This window comes from Condylura cristata, unplaced genomic scaffold (genome assembly GCF_000260355.1).
Source record: "Condylura cristata isolate star-nosed mole 26May11 unplaced genomic scaffold, ConCri1.0 scaffold00021, whole genome shotgun sequence".
Classification (NCBI taxonomy): Eukaryota; Metazoa; Chordata; class Mammalia; order Eulipotyphla; family Talpidae; genus Condylura; species Condylura cristata.
The window spans coordinates 23,350,479-23,369,073 of NW_004567122.1; the positions used below are offsets into that span (position 1 = coordinate 23,350,479).

General features: G+C 48.5%; 1 protein-coding gene across 2 annotated transcripts in view; it reads right to left on the reverse strand.

Annotated features, from left to right (window-relative positions):
- ACSL6 (acyl-CoA synthetase long-chain family member 6) overlaps positions 1-18,595 on the reverse strand; it is a 54,816-nt gene that overhangs the window by 15,806 nt on the left and 20,415 nt on the right. For both annotated transcript variants that reach the window (XM_012727914.1, XM_004686695.2), the window contains exons 4-13: positions 18,082-18,146; positions 16,120-16,221; positions 15,509-15,608; positions 14,777-14,955; positions 13,781-13,813; positions 12,444-12,495; positions 4,481-4,554; positions 2,953-3,030; positions 1,439-1,573; positions 917-1,051 (exon numbers count right to left, since the gene is read on the reverse strand). In XM_012727914.1, coding sequence (XP_012583368.1) covers positions 917-1,051; positions 1,439-1,573; positions 2,953-3,030; positions 4,481-4,554; positions 12,444-12,495; positions 13,781-13,813; positions 14,777-14,955; positions 15,509-15,608; positions 16,120-16,221; positions 18,082-18,146 — 953 coding nt within the window. The remainder of the gene's footprint in view (positions 1-916; positions 1,052-1,438; positions 1,574-2,952; positions 3,031-4,480; positions 4,555-12,443; positions 12,496-13,780; positions 13,814-14,776; positions 14,956-15,508; positions 15,609-16,119; positions 16,222-18,081; positions 18,147-18,595) is intronic.

Here is an 18,595-nt window from a genome sequence, read left to right on the forward strand (position 1 = left end):
TCGCAGCCACTGCGGCATGAGTTCCTGACAGAAAGGTGACCCACACGGTGCAGCAGACCTCTCCTTTCTTGCCCACTGCTCTCCTCAGCAGTGTTATTTCAGTAGATCTGCCTGTTTTGTTCCCCACTCTGTTTTTGGTGAATCCTCTCACGCTCTGCACCTCAGGTCTATACCCCAGTTCTTGTATGCATCAATAAGAATAAATCTTTAGAAAAGAAAGACAGATGCTTGGTCATCTAGCTAGAACCTAGTGTCGATGGAAAGCATCCATGGCTAGGGCTACAGGGTGGGGCAAGGGAACCTCCCGCCCCAAGAAGATCCCTGATGCATCTGTCTACCCATAGCAAAGCTGACACAGTATCTTGGAAGGTTGGGGGACCTGCTTTCCAGGAGTACCTCTTTCTGGTTGTTTTTGGCAACAATACCACATCTTCAAAGAATAAAAAATGAGCCCTTTAGAATTTCAATGGTGGTTTTAGCTTTGATTTCATGAGCAAATGAGGTATTTTATTTTATTTTACTTTTTAAAGATTTATTGATTTATGGATACACGGCTGGGGGACTATGCCAGAGGCTCAGGGGTGGCGAGCGGCTTCACCAGAGACAGAGTGGGGAGCAGAACAGGCAGATCGAGGAAGTACACTGCTGAGGGGAGCAGCAGGTAAGACAGGAGAGGTCTGCCGCACCATGCAGGTCACCACCGTGCAGATCCCTGGTCCGGAGCCAGGGATCGAACCCTCACTGAAGTGGCTGGGGCTAGCTTGCAGTGCTGTGCCCTAACCTGTTGCATCATCAGGAAGGGCCACAAATGAGGTCTTTTATAAGACTACAGGCCACTGGGTTGAAATCTAATTCTTCTGAAAGGTGATCCACCAGACATTTTATGGCTCTAAAATCAGTCGTTCATTTTTCTTACCTGAATCTTATTAAAGAAGAGTTCATCCCAGATGCTATCATTCCTGACAATTCCACTCCGGACCTCCGCCTGTTTACGCCTCGCTGCAAATTCCAGGAGCCAGCGCTTTAATGGCGTGTCTGCCTGGCTGAAGATCTGAAGAACATAAATTGGGTCTGCATGTTCTATGGTGCAACCCCCACACCCAGGAAGAGGCCCAGACTGTCCAGCAGAGAAGCGAAGCCATGCTCCCTTCACCCCTGCCAGAGATGAATGCTTATCTCCACAGGATAACATTAACAAAGTTCAGATAGATACATCGTAGGACTAGAAATTATAGGAAAAAATATCTTGCTAACCAGGGTATTGGTTAATAGGAAGAAAAGAGGTGAAGGAAAGGCGAGAGCTAGGAATTCAAGAAGCAACTTCCAGAACCTGGGCCTGGAAGCATAGAAAACCTGCCTGGCCTTCAGATTCTTCCGTACAAGCAGGTAAGACAGGCAGCCCCCCAGCCCTGCCAGACACCCTCAGATAAGGGCCGACCTTATCATACATCCTGTTCAGCAGTCTTGGGACCACCGGGAAAATGGTGGGGCACAGAGCCTTCATGTCATCTGAGAGGAGGCGAATATCTCCTTGGAAGAAGCCGACACGGCCTCCATGGCAGTAGACGACAGACTGTAGGGAGAGGACAGGAAAAAAAAAAAGTCTCTCAGAGAGGAACCCTTAGCTAGAGCTATCCAAACTGCCAAACTGCTACCCATGACCCTGTAACCCAGCTTTGGCTGCTGCCATGAGCCACTGAAGTGACTCCCCACATATACACATCCCCTCCCACCTCACCACCTTCCCACTAAGTCTCATTCAGGTATGGGGAGAAGAAATAAGGGATGGACTAGAATCCTGAGCCTTTGGGAGATACCCTGGCAGACCGGCCAGTCTCACTGGTACCTGTCCCTCTTGTTCACTCCCATGGTGGGAGAACAGGAATTTGGTCTTGGGCGTCTGAGCTGCACTAACCCATATCACTGGGTCTGGTCTCAGTGTTAGAGAGTGGAAATTTCCCGTAAAGACTCCTCAGCAACTCTGGAAGTGTGTAGTGCCCATGAGTAAAGAGATCCTGCAAGTGTTGTCTGGTGGGAGGCCAGAGGGGAGCCTGGACAGTTCTCAGTGAGACTAGGGGTACTCTATATGCTTCTTTATTTAATGCTTACAGCAACCTTGCAAGGGAGACAGTTTTTCCTTGTCTCCATTATACAAGTGAGGAAAACAAAGCCTAGAGAAGTAAAAGGACTTGCCCAGAGTCACAAAATTATTTCACAGTACTAAACCTGGCATTGTAATCCAGGTTTAGTAAGCATGCCCTATTATACCAGCTCTCCACCCCCACCCTCATCACAAAGCAAAGTGAGAGCCGCTTAGAAGACACAGTTTGTTTAAGTCCTGGCCCCTTGAGTGACAGATATGTGGAGGATTCTTTGTTTCCCACAACCTCATATTCTACCTCCCCATTCTCTCAGGCCTCAAGGCCTGCCTCAGGATCACTCCTCCAGTCCCATCTACAGCCTAAGGTGCCATGAGTGTGATTCTCTAACTTTACTGCCTTGTTTTCTTCTTAGGAGTTTACAAAATATAGTATATATGTGTTTGGTCTGTAAATGAGCCACACCGTGCAAAGGGTGAATGGTAGAACCCATCTGCAAAGCTGCAATGCAATCTGAGGTGAGGCCATCAGCTGGGGTCTTCCCCAGAGCAGTGCTCCCAGGAGGGACAGGTGGGATGGCTGAGGTCCTCTGATCCCTCTGACCCTTAGGTACCTTCCAAGGACAGGGCAATGTAGTTCTACTTCAAGCTACAGTGACAAGTGACATTTTGCTAGGGTTCTGGGTACAGATTGTGCCTCCCTGAAGCCAGGGCCTTACCTGCACCATTCGCTCAAACATGTGTGCTAAAGGCAAATAGGAAATGTGCACATCCGCACAAGTGGGAGCCCACTGACTCTGTAAAAAAACAGAAGGAGCCCAGGCAAGGCCCGGTCAGTCAGGTGGGCGTCTTACCTGGATTACTCTCTCAAACATGTGAGCCAGAGGCAGGAAGGAGATGAGCACATCGTCCTGTCTCGGAAAGATCACTTTCTGCAGGTGACGGGCATGGGAGACAGAAAGGAAAGAAACACTGACAGGAAGACGACAAGAGAGTCATAAAACAATAAAGAGAAAATGGTCCTAGAGGGGCAAACGGGAGAGGGGGAGGGGAGTGGGGGAGGGGGTGGGACAGAGAGAGAGTTAAGATGAGAGAGAAAAAAGGTGAGAGAGAGAAGGAAGAAGATGAAAGGTGCAGAAAGAAGAGACAGAGAGACAGGGCAGCATAGGAAGCGCAGTGTTAGGTCGCAGCGCCAGTGGGTCTAGGTTATCTGCAGAAGCAAAGAGCCCAATGAAGCACACATAAACCAGCAGAGCCCAGCTCCGCAGGGAAGTCTCCTCTTGGACTGACCTCACTTGTAGTCAGCTGGCGCCAGCCTGGCTCTCTACCCGCCTCCCCACAGCTGCAGGAGCTGCCCTAGGCCCAATTTCCTGGGTTTCCCCTGGCCACTGGGCAGGGATTCAGAGGGTCGCGTATTGTCAGCACTTTCTACTCCTTTCAGAGAAAGGAACCCAGAAGATCCTAAGTCTCCATCAACTATGGGGGGAGGGGGTGTAATGCACCAAACCAGGGCTCACAAGTCACGGCCTGGGAACACTGAGGGAGCGGCTCAGATGGGACTGGCCTCTGGGACAAGGGACGGCCGGGCCGTGTGTTGGACTTCCCAGCTGTCGGCCCTTTCAAAGAGGCCTTCCCTCCCCTGGGCTGGCTTGGGATGAATTTTGGCAAACTCTGAGAACAGGGGTCTAGGATCTTGACTTTCCTACCACCTCTGTCACTGTCTGCGGGACATGCTCCATGGTGTCATCCAGCATGAAGGTGGATGATTTTTCTCCACAGTGGAGGAAAAATGTAACTGACATGAAAAGGTACCTTCCTTTCTCCTTAAGGAAACTGTAGGACATTTGGATACTCACCCCTTGTGGAAAAAGGTCCTTCTTTCCTTAGCTGGTTATAAAATGCTAACATGCTTTTGTCAGGCCAAGATACCAAGCTTTTTGGATTTTACATTTACCTTTAAGTACAGCCTTATAACTTAGCAGTTGTCGTTGTTTCTCAGACTCTAGTAGTCCTTAAATACAAAATGACTGAATTAAACCCTGACCTATTCAAAAAACAAGTCAAGGAACACTTTCTAAATGAAGGCACACACAAAACCACACATTTCTCAATTTTTGATGTTAAGAATGGAAAGTAGTTTACATGTTTTTCTCTCTGGGGTGTGAATGCTTAGAAATCAACTGAATTTTTATCACGTATGGATCGTTTCAGAGGCTGGGGTTAAGACTGATCACAAAAGTGGGGCTGCCCTAATGAGAACAGACACTCCTGCCAGTGAATAGCAGCCAAGTATATAGGGAGAAAAAAAAATAAAACAAAAAACCTCTGAGACTTGAAGGTGTCCTCAAGAGACACCTGCATTACTGAATCTACTTTATTCACCTCTGTCACTTTCAGAAAGCCTGAGAAATCAGCCACCACGTTCCCATGGGTGAGCATTGCACCTTTTGGGTTCCCTGAAAAGAGAAAGCAAGAAGGTTAATTAGTTGGAAGCTCAAGAGCCACTCCTAGAGAACAGTGCTTGAGTTGGGAGTCCCAGATACCAACTGCCATCCACCGGGGCCTCAGCCAGCATCCACAGCCGCCATCAAAGTGACTGCTGCTTCAGGGCCCTTCATCCTGTAAACACTAAAAGCCCACCATCAAGTGTCCAGCAGCCTGGGATCGGAAGGTAAGGGACACAGGTGCCCAAGTGGGGTAACTTGAGGCCTGAAGGCTTGGCTACCCATCTTCTCACATACAGCCAGTGCTCAATGCTGCCCTCAGGGCCTGCCTAGTGTCCAGAATCTAGCACTTTAGGACTTGCTTGCCACACCCAGTCCCTGGAGAGCCCAGGCCATGTTGGCGATCCGGAGCACTAGGGAAGCCTCTACTGCTGCTCACTGGCAAAGATGGGGCAGTGACGCTCTTGTCTTGATAGGACCTGCTGCTCATGAGAAAGCCTGGGAGCTCTGAAGCATGACTCTGAGGTCAGAGGCCAGGTAGGGCTCCTAGAAAGGGTGACCAGCTTGATTATCATTTCATACTGGGGGGGGGGGCATGACACTGATGTAGCTGCTGGGCAGATCTGACTGGGCTCAAATCCTGCCTGGACTTTTCACTGTTTGCATAACCCTGACCAGTCATTTCCCCTCTCTCAGTCTCCTCACCTATAAGAAAGGAATACAGGTCACAGGCCTTCTGTAAAGTCTAAGGATATAATCCATGTACAAAATATGTTAAATAAGAAATTTCTACTGAGGCAGCAGATAAAATAGCTGTGAAATTCCACAAGGAGGGGCCAGACCATGCACAGAATTTATCCAGGAAATAAACCAGTATATTAATTTTGCAATGCACATGAGAAAGAGGTAATAAAACGCCGAGTACAGATTAAGAGAGTGAACAAAACTGTTCACTTAAAATGGCTAATTTCATGCTATGTAAATTTTACCTTAGTGAGACAGAGAGGGAAGGAGAGAGGGGAGAACAAAGAGAAGAGAAAAGGTAAGGAGAGGGAATACTGAAAGGAGAATTTCATTGGAGAGAGTTTCATGACACATCAAAGGGAAGGAATCCTGGAGGACCTTCTCTCCCAACATATCCCGAAACCCAAAGCTAACTCAGATCCTGAGGGAAGAGCTGACCATGTTCCCTGCAACTGGAGGAGCCAGTGAGAAAGGTGAATAAGCCCATGGCTACAAAAACAAACAAACAAATGAAAACTGTAAACCCCAGGGACTGGAGATGGAAACTCAGCCTGAATGGGTGGGGGTGGGTGATGGGTTAAAGAGGGGATTGTGCACACCAGGCAATATGCCATGGCAAAGGGATCACCCCCACACGTCGGGGGAAGTGCACAGTGCACACCAGGGCAAAAGCTGGAAGGAACAGGGAGTGAGCAGCCAAAGGAAGAGCACTACTTGCATCAAGAGAAATGAAAGCATCCTTGAAGAGCAAGTTTTAAACATTTGCCTGAAGTCATCTCCCAAAATTCACACCCACCTACTTAATCTCCCTCTCCACTTATACCTGGTGAGAGAGAGCAGAAACCTTCCCTGGCAAGCTGGGAAAGGAGAAACACCAGAGACAAAAAGAGGAAAGACAGACCATGCCTTCCCCCCAAGTCAGCAGCCAGTCCTAACTGGGAAGGGGGGGAACCTCAATGAAGCAGAGGCCCATTTTGGGACTGATGATTGTAAAGTTGAATTAAGACTATGTTTGTGACCTGCAACTACCATGGGGCTTTTGATTACCTGAGAATGACCAAAAATGGCATAAAATGCCTGCTTCTTATGGAGAGGCAGAAAAAGAACTGAGTTAGTTTGAAGGAACAGATGGAGATGAAAACAAATTGCTCTCATAATTGTATCTTATGAAGCCAGTTTGTTCAACTTGTTGGTGACCTATTTGTCAGAGACAAGAGCACCAGTAATGGCCTTATCTCTGTCTGACCAAGATGTGTGGGGGAGGAATTTTAACAAGAGCTCTGGCAAATCACAGAGAGGACACAGGTTACAGGATTTTTAAATTTACAAATAAAAAATTTACATTCTCTAGTAGAAAGCTGTTAAAATACCCTTCTTTTGATAAAAAATAAGATACATGGGCTCCATTTCACCTCTACTGATCTTTCGTCCCATCAGAAAATTTCTAACATGAAGTTCCTGAGTCCCCAAACTATTGTGAAGTATCACTTGGAAATTTTCATATGTGGATTCTCAGGCTCTGGAATTTTGTAAGGAAATCCCTGAAATACTAGACATGGAATTAGACCTGTCACAAAATATCCGTTTTTTTGGTTGTTGTCTTGTTTTTTGTTTTTAGAGCTTTAGATCTGCCAAAGTGACTGACTTGCTCATGTGTAACAGGACATCAGAGTGGATAGTCTGAGAATCTCAAGAAGAAGTTGTCTTTGTTGATGAAAAATGTCTAAAGCCTCCACTTATCTCAGGTCAAAACACACACAATAGTAGTAGTTTCTCAATCTGCTTGGATAGACAAGCCAATGCAATGAGAAGAGTTTCAGAAATAAATGTTTTCTTGTTGATTATGAACTGAATTTTACAAACTTCTAACGAGTGATAGCATTTTTTAAAAAATCCACCAAAATGGGTCCTCCCTGGTGGCACAACGGGTTATGACACAGCACTGCAAGGTGGCTGCAGCAGCTTCAGTGTGAGTTTGATCCCCACCCTGGAGGTGACCCACATGGCACGGTAGACCTCTCCTGATCTGCCTGCTGCTCCCCTCGGCAGTGTACTTCGTCCATCTGCCTGTTCTGTTTCCCACTCCATCTCTGGTGAATTCTCTCACCCTCCACACCTCTGGCCTGTACCCCAGTTCTGTATGAATAAATAAATCTTTAGAAAAAAAACCATAGAATTAACTAGGACAAAAGTTGTACATAAAAAAAAAATCTCCAGAAATACTCAACTTATGTACTCAAGTCATCTCTAGATGTCATCCAAAGGATAACAGAGAAGTGACTGCTGACCACAAATTCTGGGGGGAGACTCAAGGCCTGAGCTGGGGAATGGAGGATGGGCCACTGGAAAGGCTCTACTTGTTGGCTCTGATTCAGGACGAGTATATTCAGACCTTTGGAAGCATCGCTTATAATCATGATATGGAAAATTTTCCAAGGTGATCACATGGAGGAATAGATTAAGGTCTCCTATCTATACCTATGTGCAATCTAGGTTGAGGGATGCACATTTCCTATAGTTCTACTGCAACGTCAGTTTGAGGTGCTGCCACCCAGCATTTTGGCATATGAGACCCACTTTCCCTTTTCCACCCTCTACCCTAAAGCTGGCCACTTGCTCTCCAGCTGCAAAGAGAAAAATTACTTCTGGAAATGGCATTTCAGCTTCACCCAGTGTTGGAGGGTGGGCAACCCATGGCTGAGATCCACTGGACACTTTACTGAGTGAAGATCTGCCCAGGATGGACATTGGCTCCAAGAGACAGCAGCTGTAGGGTGAAGCTGAGCTCTAAATCTCTCTTTTAGGGGTGGGAGCTGGGACTGGAAGCCATGCTGGGCCACCTGGCTGCCTGTTCCCACTTTTACTCAGTCAAAAGAGAATTACAAAGCATATCTGTGAGAGAAACACTCTAGATGTTTTATAGTGCAGGTAATATTCGCCTCCCTGCTAACATTATTTAATTGAACCTTTCAGCGACACCATAATTTTAAAGATTCAGGCTGATAAGAATACAGCAATAACTGTAATCAAAGCCAATTATGGGATATACCCTTTAATGTGGGCACGGCACCAGGCATTTCACACATATAGTAGTAGCTCAGTTATTTATTGAAATAGCCCTATGCTGTAGGTATTAAATGCTTTTATTTAATCATCAAGTAAATTGAGGTTTAAGAGGGGATAAGAAATTCTCCTAAAGCCACACAACAGGAACCCTGTGATGTAGTTCTATGTGCAACGACAACACCAGTCAAGTGAGTATTTTCTCCGGAGACACTGTCTCAGAGTAGCCACAGCTTTGGGGTTGATGACATTTACATGCTCAGCCAAATGACTGAGGATGACTGGCTTTTCCTGGGTATCCTCAAGTTCCCCAGTCCCACTAAGAATTCCCAGCACCCTCCTGCTCAGACTCTTTGGTAGACTCCAGACATATGACTCCTGCCATCTTCCCTGTCACCCTCCTCCCAAGCAGTCATTTTCTCTCTCACTTCAGTCATTTTCTTGGGCTTCCTTTGGAGCACTTGGCTCTGACCATCCCACCGAGTCAATCTAGCTGTCTACGTTTTCTACTCTTCCATACGGAGGCCTCAGAGGCTTGAGAAGCATCACACCATGGCTGGTAAATGTTGCTCTACTCCCCATTCCTCTCAGCCTCCAGCCAGGATCCTGGCTACTACTACGCCAAGTAGCCTCTCCCCCGCCAAATCTGTTTAGCTACCCAGACTCCTCTTCCACCCCCCACACTTGTGGGGAGCATCTTGCTCCTGGTACTTGGAAGTCTCCTCTCTCCCCCACCCCAAACCTCAGAAAGCTTTGGGGGCCTCGCTCTATCAAGCAATGCCTCCCTTTTCTCTATCTCAACTGTAAGAAACACTTGGTGGCATTTCCAGGTAATCACCCCAAAAACCCTTTCTCCCACCAGCTGTCATTCTTTCACAATGATCTTGTTTTAAAATCATCTTTCTCTTGCAACATAACACACATATAAGAAAATGATCAAATAAACACTGGGCTCAACAGTGTGTTTTCAAAGTGAACTTACCTGTGCAACCAGCGCCCAGATCAAGAAACACATTGTGATACTCCATCATTACCCGGGAAGGCAGACTGCCTAGTTTGTGCTTGTAGTTTTACATACAAGGAACACTTTTTGTGCTGGGTTTCCTCCACTCCACGTTGGGTAATAACATTCTCTCATAGACACATCTTTCTCTTATTGATGGGCACTTGTTTGCTTCCAAATTTTGACTGCTACAATGCTATGATCATTTTATAGCACGCTGTCTGGTGATAGGGACAAGATCCTTAAAATAAGTGTCCACAATTGCTGAAGACATTCTCATCTTCCAATCACTCCTCAGTCAACTCTGCCTGCCCCTCACCAACCCCATCCTGAGGCTTGCCGAGAGCAATGGCAGGTTGAGGGAGGCAACCTATGGGCACACCTTCACCACCAGACAACACTGATGGGGTCTGTTCTCTAGTTTCTCTGGCTGCTCCATTCAGCCTCCATTTGGAACCCCTCCCCTATTATTTCCCTTCTGTCTTGTTCCCAGACCCTGCTCCTAGACCCCTTTCCTCACTCAACTCTCCCTTTTCAGCAACATTTGCTTTCTTGCCGGCAGCCATCCTGCCCAAGCTCTTGCCACTGACAATACCCTGGCCCGTTTCTCCTTGGGTGACTGAGCCTGCAGGACTGTGCTTAGATTTACTTCCTCTCAGCGCCCTCTCTGTCCTGCAGTTCTTATTTCTTGGTGGCCTGGTACTGTAAACATCCTAGGGAGTAGCCACATTGCATTGAGCAGCTGACAACATGAGTCATGAGCTCATGACAGCAGGGCTGTGTCTGTCTGTCCCTGCATCCTCACTCTACTACTTGTCAGTAGGTTTGATGCATAATGGGTGTTCCATAAGTGAGCTGAATGAATTTGCATAAATTAGAAAAATGGTAAAAACACAGTGTGTGTGAAGCATCTATTTTAGACTACTGCATTTTCTACTCTGGGAATGGAAGGTACCTAACTCCTAAGTGTATATCTTAAGTATCATTCATAGATCCCAATTTCCAAAACTGGTCTCATACCACTGCAAGCTTTTTTTTTTTTTTGGAGGGGGCATTCGGAACCCTGTTCAGCTAAACATACTTACCCATCCACCTTCCCAAACCCCAAGCTCATTAAAGTTCCAAAGCACTTATCTTGAGACTCTCCTGAGATGTTTCCATCACATGCAAGAAGAAACTTTCCAGAACGAGTCCACCAGAATCATGAACTAAATGTCAAATTGAGATTATATTCTTCATCTTTTCCCACTGAAAGAACCGTTGGTGAAGTTGGGAGACCCGACGCTCAGTGTGGAAGGAAAGCTGAATCCAGGACTAGGATGCTGAAGCACAGGGGGCTGATGTGTGCGGCAAGAGGCTGACCACCAGAGGCGCAACACTGGCTGGTGCTGAAGCCAGGGAAGCCAAGGGTTGGCCAGGCAGAGTGATATCCACTGAGAGGCCTACTCACTCCCAGCCTGTCTCAGCTCCAGCCACGCCTCTGGAAAGTGAGACTTGGGCTTGAAATCACCACCAGTGTCCCAGGCTTCATATTCTGCTTCTACCAGACAGAGTTTGGGCAGATGGCTCAATTTCGCTTTGATTCTGTAGTCTAAAAAAACACAGGACAAGGAGCCTCCCCTACCCTCTCCATTCAGCAACAGCATATTTCTGCGTCATGTGCTGCTTCTCCAGACTCAGGGCTAGCAGCCCATTAAGAGCTTGAGGACACTCTTGGGAGGCAAGCGTCTACAGCTAGGGGCCACAGTGGTAACCTGTGCCCCAGTCCAGAGTGGAGAGACCTGGCACTCAAAGTCCATGCTGTGAAAGTAATGACAAAAAGCAACATAAACATGAAGGGGCGTTTTGGACTCTGGGTTGGTTCTGGAGAGTGGTCAGCTCCTGGAGAGTGAGAGCCATGCTACTTCTTTTCTGACAGGTTTTAGCAGAGTGGGATGGAAGTCTTAGAATCCACTTGAGTTTTTAATAGCAAGATTACATCTCACTTCAATAAAGTCATGCTTAGCATGATCTCCCCTCAAGGCAGTCTTGCCTGCGGGGCTTGTCAAGCATCTGCCAAATTCCGGCCAAGCTGCGTTCCGTTTGTGGAAGGTGTGGGGAGCCCAGTGCCAGCATCAAGACGGGCTACTCCTTGGCCTGGAAAAACAGGGCTGGAAACTTCTTCCCATAGAGAGCCAGTGGAAGTGATTTCCCAAGTCATCCGGTGAGACGGAGCAGCAGCAGTGGTGCGAGCACAGGCTGGGAGTTAGGAGAGTAGGGCACAAGTCCTCTGCCCCCAAACAACCCCCAACTCTGCTACCTCTGACGCTGTGCTGAGAAAGTGAGGCCATGGGCAGGTGAGCAGGGCACTGCTAACTGCCTTTGGTGGTGATCCTGTGCCCCTTCTGCTCCCCCAGGAAGCCTTCCTTCCTTGACTCCTCCCACCAATGCCGATGCATGTGCACCTGTGTCAGCACCAACCAGGCACAGCGTGTCATTTCTGCTAGTCTTCTTCCTTACAATCTTGCTTCAGGTACCCAGCCCCAGTCTGCAGTCATCTGCAACGCTCTCTCACACACCATCCTATATCCTACATGGCACCTGTAACCACCTCTGCCATGGTTGAGAACATGGGGAATGTGTGGACAGAGAGGATAAGTGACTGGCTCACAGCTCCCTGGCAAGTGGTAGAAGCCCCATCAGGTTCTCAGACACCACCTGATACTCTTTCCCCAGCTGCTGACACAAAGACCAGGCAGAGACAGGAAGCAGAGGCAAGACTTGCTTCTCACAGAGGAAGGACTCCAATGAGAAAAGTCATTGTCCCCAACATGTGACCCAGCTGCCCAGCCCTTCTCTGGCCCCAGCTCCAGAAGGTGGCAATCCCCCAGCCTGGATCTCCTAGTCCGCACTGTTCATCTGCATCCAGCCAACAACGCTGCCTCATCATGGTAAGTGGAGCAGCTGGAGGGGCCGAACGTTTGGAGCCAGACATAGAACAGGGCTCAGCACATAACGCAGAGGACATTAAAGACCCCTGCAGTCACCCCACCAGACTGCCAAGGAACTGGGCACGTGGCTCTGGTTGGTGACCTGGTTGACTCCTGCTTACCTGTTGTGCCGCTTGTGAAACACACAATGGAGAGGTCACAGGGCTGCGGGGGCTGCAGAGGTAAGACGAAGTACGTGTTAAGAACACCTGGTGCCAGCCACCAGAGCTCAAGATCACTGGGGCCTCGCAGCAGTGCTCCCCTTTGTGCATGCAAGGGGGCGCTATATATGGTGTGGGTGTGTGTCAACATGTGTGTGTGCCCCTGAGTGCTGTGGTCACAAAGGTGGGCAGGAAGGGGGAAAAGAAGTTGAGGAAACCTCTGGGGGCCTGGACATCTATCTCCACCCCAGGCTCACTGTCTCCCCCACTTGAGTCTGAGCTGAGGTCTGCACTGGGTTTGGCTGCAGGGTCACATCTGGACTCTACCAGACATCTTACTTTTTAATGGTTGAGACCCAGTTCCCTCCTCCCATCACACTTCGTCCCAAATGTCTGGGGTTAGACTGCAGAACGGCTGCGTTGTTGAGCTGCCCACTGTGTCACCAAGACCTCTGCATCAGGCCCTTGCCTGGTGCATAGTCCTGGGGTCACTGGCAGGAGGCTGCCAAGTGGCTTCCCAGAGGAGGTGACATGTGAGCTGAGACCAAATTCGACTTCTCCAGATGAGGTGAGGGTAGGCATTCCAGGAGAGGCACAGGCAGAGGCATGAGAGGCCAGGGAGCACTGAGGGATCAAAGAGCCATTCCTGAAGCTTGGAGCAGAATCTGTGGGAGGTGAGCACTCACCAGGTGCTACCTGTGAAGGTGCCTGGGAAGCAGGGAGGTGACCTGTTGAGGTCTGTTTATGAGAAAGCTCACAGAGCTGGTGCGGGGTGTGGGATGGGCTGAGCTGAAGGGAGGAAGAGAAGGCTGCAAGCAAGAGGACTTGTTAGAAAGTTGAAAATCCTCACAGGGGACAGCCACCCTCAGGGTGACTTCACCCCAGGCAGCATCACTTGGGCAGTGACACTCAGAAGAGTTCACCAAGAAAGATAAACAGAGACAGCAGATGCCAATGGGCCCTGAGCATCTCTTGTGGATCTGTTGCTGCATCTATTCATCCCATCTTCTGGAAAGTTCATTCCATTGGAAGGGAAAGAATAAGACTTCCCCAAGTGAAAACTGCTGGAGAACTAAGGGTAGTCACAACTGACTGGCATTCTTTCCTCCCTTTCAAACATCTGACTCCTGCTGCAGGTTGTCTCGGAACCCTCACCTAGAGAAGTCCTGAGGTGCCCCACGTGGGCTGCTGATTCCCTGGCCTCTCTAAGGCCCAGTGCACAGTGAGAGGCTGTGTGAGGACAGGCCCTGCCTGCACACTGTCTTCCTCATCAGACATGTGCTAGCAAATAAGCTTACCACGGGAGCTTGATGATTCCGTTGGCCACACTCCTGGAAAAGGAAAACACTGTTTTTAAAAGCTCAGAAGTTCTCACCTGTCAAAAATAAGTAAGTAAATAAAGTTCACAGTATGCCTTATGCTTGCACCAGGCCCACAGCCCAGGATTCCCTGTCTAAATGTAGCCCTTGGAAGATACCACTTCAGTGACCTCTCCAGGTCTAGACAATGCCACACATTACAGACGGGGGCCTGAGGCCCAGGGAGAAGCTAGATGCTGTGTACATGCACAATGTAGGGATGGGCTGAGGTGCTCACAGTACATCTGGACACATGCTCAGGAAACTAAGTGGGTGTCCTGGGTTTCCCGAGGAGTGGTGAGAGATGGAGGGGAAAAGGAGATGAGGCCCCCAAAGCCATAGAGGGGTGCGATTAGGAAAAGACAGGAAGACAGGGGTGGTCTTGGAGGACCAGGGGCCTTAATTCAGTAGAACACAGTAATTCAGCAGGGCACAGTGGAGTCAGCTGACTGAGGTCGTGGAGGCCAGGAGGCCAGGTGTCATTCCAGCCATAAGCTGCCAGAATCCTGAAATCTCCTGGAGTCATGCACAGCCAAACTGATGCTAACTGCTGGGGGTGCAGGACACATTTATGGGGACGTCTCCAAGACTCTTAGACCTCATGTCTACAGCCCTCAGGCACAAACAGACTGAACTGGAATAAGGAGACTTAAGCTGTGTGAGTAGCTCCAGGAAAGAATGGCACTACCAACCACCTGTGGGTGCCTATGTCAGTCACTGTGCCAGTCAACTGGGCCTGTCACCTCAGGGACGCCTATGGGCATCAACTCCATCCCCCCACAATCAGCCCTTCTGAGGTCTGTTCTGTCTCAACACTGAGGGCCTGAGACAACTCTGATAGCTCAACATAGCCAGTCCAGGACATGAGAGGGGCAGGCTGCTCTGGCTCAGGGGCCAACCAGCTTTGCCCAGCAGGTAGCCTGGGTCAGACCTCACCTCCACAGCCTGCATGGACTTAATGACCACTCCACATTCCTGCCCTCTGTCCCTCAGAGCTTCCTCAAATGGGTCCATCAGGATGATCAGCTTGAGCCCCGGAGTCTCCTTCCTCTCCACGTGCTCTAGCAGAAGCACAGCCTTCTGGGGTTTATCGACGATAACGGTGCTGATGTCAGCTGTAGGGGGATGAACGGGAATCAGGCCATTCGGGCACAGGCTGTGACTGTGGGCAGCATGTGCTGGGTGACAGAGCAAGGAGCTGCATGTGCCACAGACTGTGTGTAATAAATATGTAAGACAGGTCGTGTGGGTCATGTGTTGCATATAGAGATAAGTACATGGACTTGAGATGCAGCCAAGGGAAGAAGGCCAGGAGATCTCCTGCAGTAGATTCCAGGTTCAAGCCCTCATCACCCCAGGTCTGCCTGAACTAGTTACCAACCTCCAGTATCTGCCACAAGCTGCAGTGAAACTCAGAGGGTGGCAACCCACGTGGGGGTTGGTGCAGATGTTTTCTTGGCAGCCAAGCCCTGTGGAAGGAGCCTTTAGGTGACACATAATTCAGTACAACTGGACCCAGGAAGTCAACTCAGGGGCCGAAGAGGAAGCCCCTGTGTTTTTTGAGAGGGAAAGCAAAGTGCTTTTTATTAGTGTCATTCAGCACAAAATTTTGAGCCTAAGAGCCAGGGGCTGGCTGCCAGTAGCAGGAGGGAGCAGTGGTTGGCTCACCTGTGTTGATGATGTAGCGAATAGCCCCAGGGCCCAAGGTGTCATAGAGTGGGACCACCACCATAGAGTAGGTATAGCAGGCCAGCTCTGAGATGATCCACTGTGGAGACACAAGGGTCAGTGGTGGGGGAAGCACAGAAGAGACAAAAGGGCCACACTGCCCTTTGGACATGGCAGCCAGGATGTTTGTTCTGGGTCCTGAGCCTAGAGAGTATTGTTCTAGCCCAAAGCACAAGGCAGGGGGGACCCATGAGGCTCACAACCTGTGCCTGCTTACCCACACAGCCCTCTAGGCCAGGAAATACTGGAGCTCTAGAATTTTATGTCAAGCAGTCCCAAGCCCATTTCTAGGGTTTCCCTGGGCTTCTTCCCCAGGTCTTTCTTCCCCTATGACTCAAGGAGCAGCTGTTTGTGAGGCATGAATGGAAGTTGTCTGGAGTGTCTACTTTTGGTAAGGGGCAAAGGTAAGCATGGGGAAATGGCATGGGTCAAGAATATCCCATCATTCTTCTTGTCCCAGCCCCTACAAACAGTGGGAACATAGCTAACCTATGAAACCCAATTTTCAAACCATTTTGATACTTCTAAAATCAGTCAAGGAAGATACTAACCTCTGGCCGATTTTGTGCAAAAACACCAATAAACTGATCTGTACAAGCTTTACAATTGTGTTGCAGAAGTCCAGACCCTAGGAATTCAGCCCTGTCGGCCACCTGCATACAGACATGGGGGGTAATGAGAAAAAAAAGGTGTTTTTTGGCAGGGAAGGGGGATCCCAGGTGAAATTTCTACAGGTATTACAGACCTCTTTGACTCCCTATTCAGGTGCTAGAAACTTTTATGGGCTTCCTCTGCTGACATCTCTGTGACACTGCTGTTAGGGATTTCACAGACCAGCCACAAAGGAGAAAATGATTTTCTAGAATCTAAATAAACATCTGACCAAAGAAGATGTGTACAGATGCTCACCAGGCACCTGCAAAATGCTCCACATCCCTTATCATTAGGGAATTACAAATCAAAACTACAATGAGATTTTACCTCCCATTGTTTAGAATGTCTATTATCAAAAAGTCAAGAAGTAAGTGTTGGAGTGGGTGTGGAGATAAGAGAACCCTCAAGAGTACTGACAGGAATGTAAATTGACATAGCCATTATAAAAAAAAAAAACAAACAGTATAAGCAATCCTCAAAAAATTACAAATAGGGCACCACCACTCCTGCCTACCTGTGACCATGAGGGTGTTTCCCTTCACCAACCTTCTGCCTTTGCAAAACAGCAGAGGCAGCTCTGCTCCCGTGACTGCCCAGCTCTGACGATATAGGCTTCTCTTTTAACAGACCTGCCCCTTTCAGGGACACCTGCCTGTTTGTGTCTGAGCCTTCACTCTTCTTTCCCTTTTTAGTAAAAAGCCTGCCCTTCTGGATATAAAAATGCTAAAAATAGAACCTCCACGTGATCCAGTGATTCTACCTTGGTGTAGGTACCTCAAGATTAAGAAAACACTAACTCAGAAAGATATATGGACCCCTATGTACATGGCAGCACTAATTACAATAGCCAAGATATGAAAACAGCTCAAGTACTCAATGAAGAATGAACAGATAGAGAAGATGGCTATATGCACACATATATGGCCTATCAGTCATAAAAAAAAAAAAAAAATGAGGGCCCTCCCTGGTGGTGCAATGAGTTAAAGCTCAGCACTTTGAAGCTGCCTGAAGCCACTGCAGCATGAGTTTGATCTCCACCCCACAGGTGACCCACATGGCTCAGCAGACCTCTCCTGATCCATCCACTGCTCCCCTCAGCAGTGTACTTCCTCAGTCTACCTGTTCTGCTCCCCACTCTGTCTCTGGTGAATCCTCTCACTGCCCCTGCACATATGGCCTGTACCCCAGGTCTGTACGCATAAATAAATAAATAAATAAAGATGAAATTTTGCCATTTGTGAAAATATGGATGGTTTTAAGGGGATTATGCTAAGTGAAATAAAATCAGAAGGAGAAGGACAAATAATGTAGGATTCCACATATTTGTGGAATATAAAGAAAACAGAAACAAACCTTTATATCCTGACAATAACAGAAAGGTAGGGTGGGGGAGCAAGTGGGTAGAATGGACTGACTGGTTGGTGGTAGATGGTGAATGGAGACATTTGGTGGTGGGCATGGTGTTGTAAAATAATACTTCAATTAAATATAAAACTGGAGTGGTGTATAGCACTATGAAGCTATGTGCTGCTGGCACTAGTTTGATCTCCGGCCGTGGTGCAGCAGACCTCTCCTGTCTCACCTGCTGCTCCCCTAAACAGTATTCTTTATCCAATCTGCCTTTCCCACTCCCCACTCTGTCTCTGGTGAATCCTCTCACCGGCCCTGCACCTCTGGCCTGTACCCCAGTTCTGTATGCATAAATAAATAAATCTTTAAAAAATGAAAATAAAACTAGCAAAGACACAGGTTGTGATAAAGGGGAAAAAAGACTCTCTGAGTCCCAACAAGGCACCCACAAGTCCCCCAGGTGCAGTCTGCATAGATGCACTGGGCAGGGCCTGTCCTCTGTAACTCACCTCCTGATAGGACAGCCACTGATAAGGCTGCTTGGGCTTCCTAAAGCCAAGACAGGGTCCATTCCCTGTAGAGAGAAGAGAAGGCTGTGCGAGGCAGGAGGAAATATATAGCTGTCCATCAGAGAACTGAATGGACATCCCATTCAGTGGGGTGGACAACTATGAACAAATGACCAGCTGCCCCCAGCTAACCTGTAGAAGCCCTTGAGGCCCTAACACACACGAACATGACCTCTCCCCAGGAATCAGGGGCATCCACAAGTGGGGAGTGATACAATCCTGGACACTACCATGACCTGTGCGATACAGGTCATGCAAGAAGAGCCACAGGGACCACTGGGGAGGTACCCCATACACTGGTCATGCAGACATCTCAGAGGCTCAAGTTCAGAACCAAGGCAGGCAGGGCCCTGCGGTATGAGACTCAGCAGGGACTGCTAATAGGAGATTTCGAATATGGAGTAGGAGATGGTTTAAGGTCTGGGAGGCCTAAGGACTGGAATGAATTCAGGAC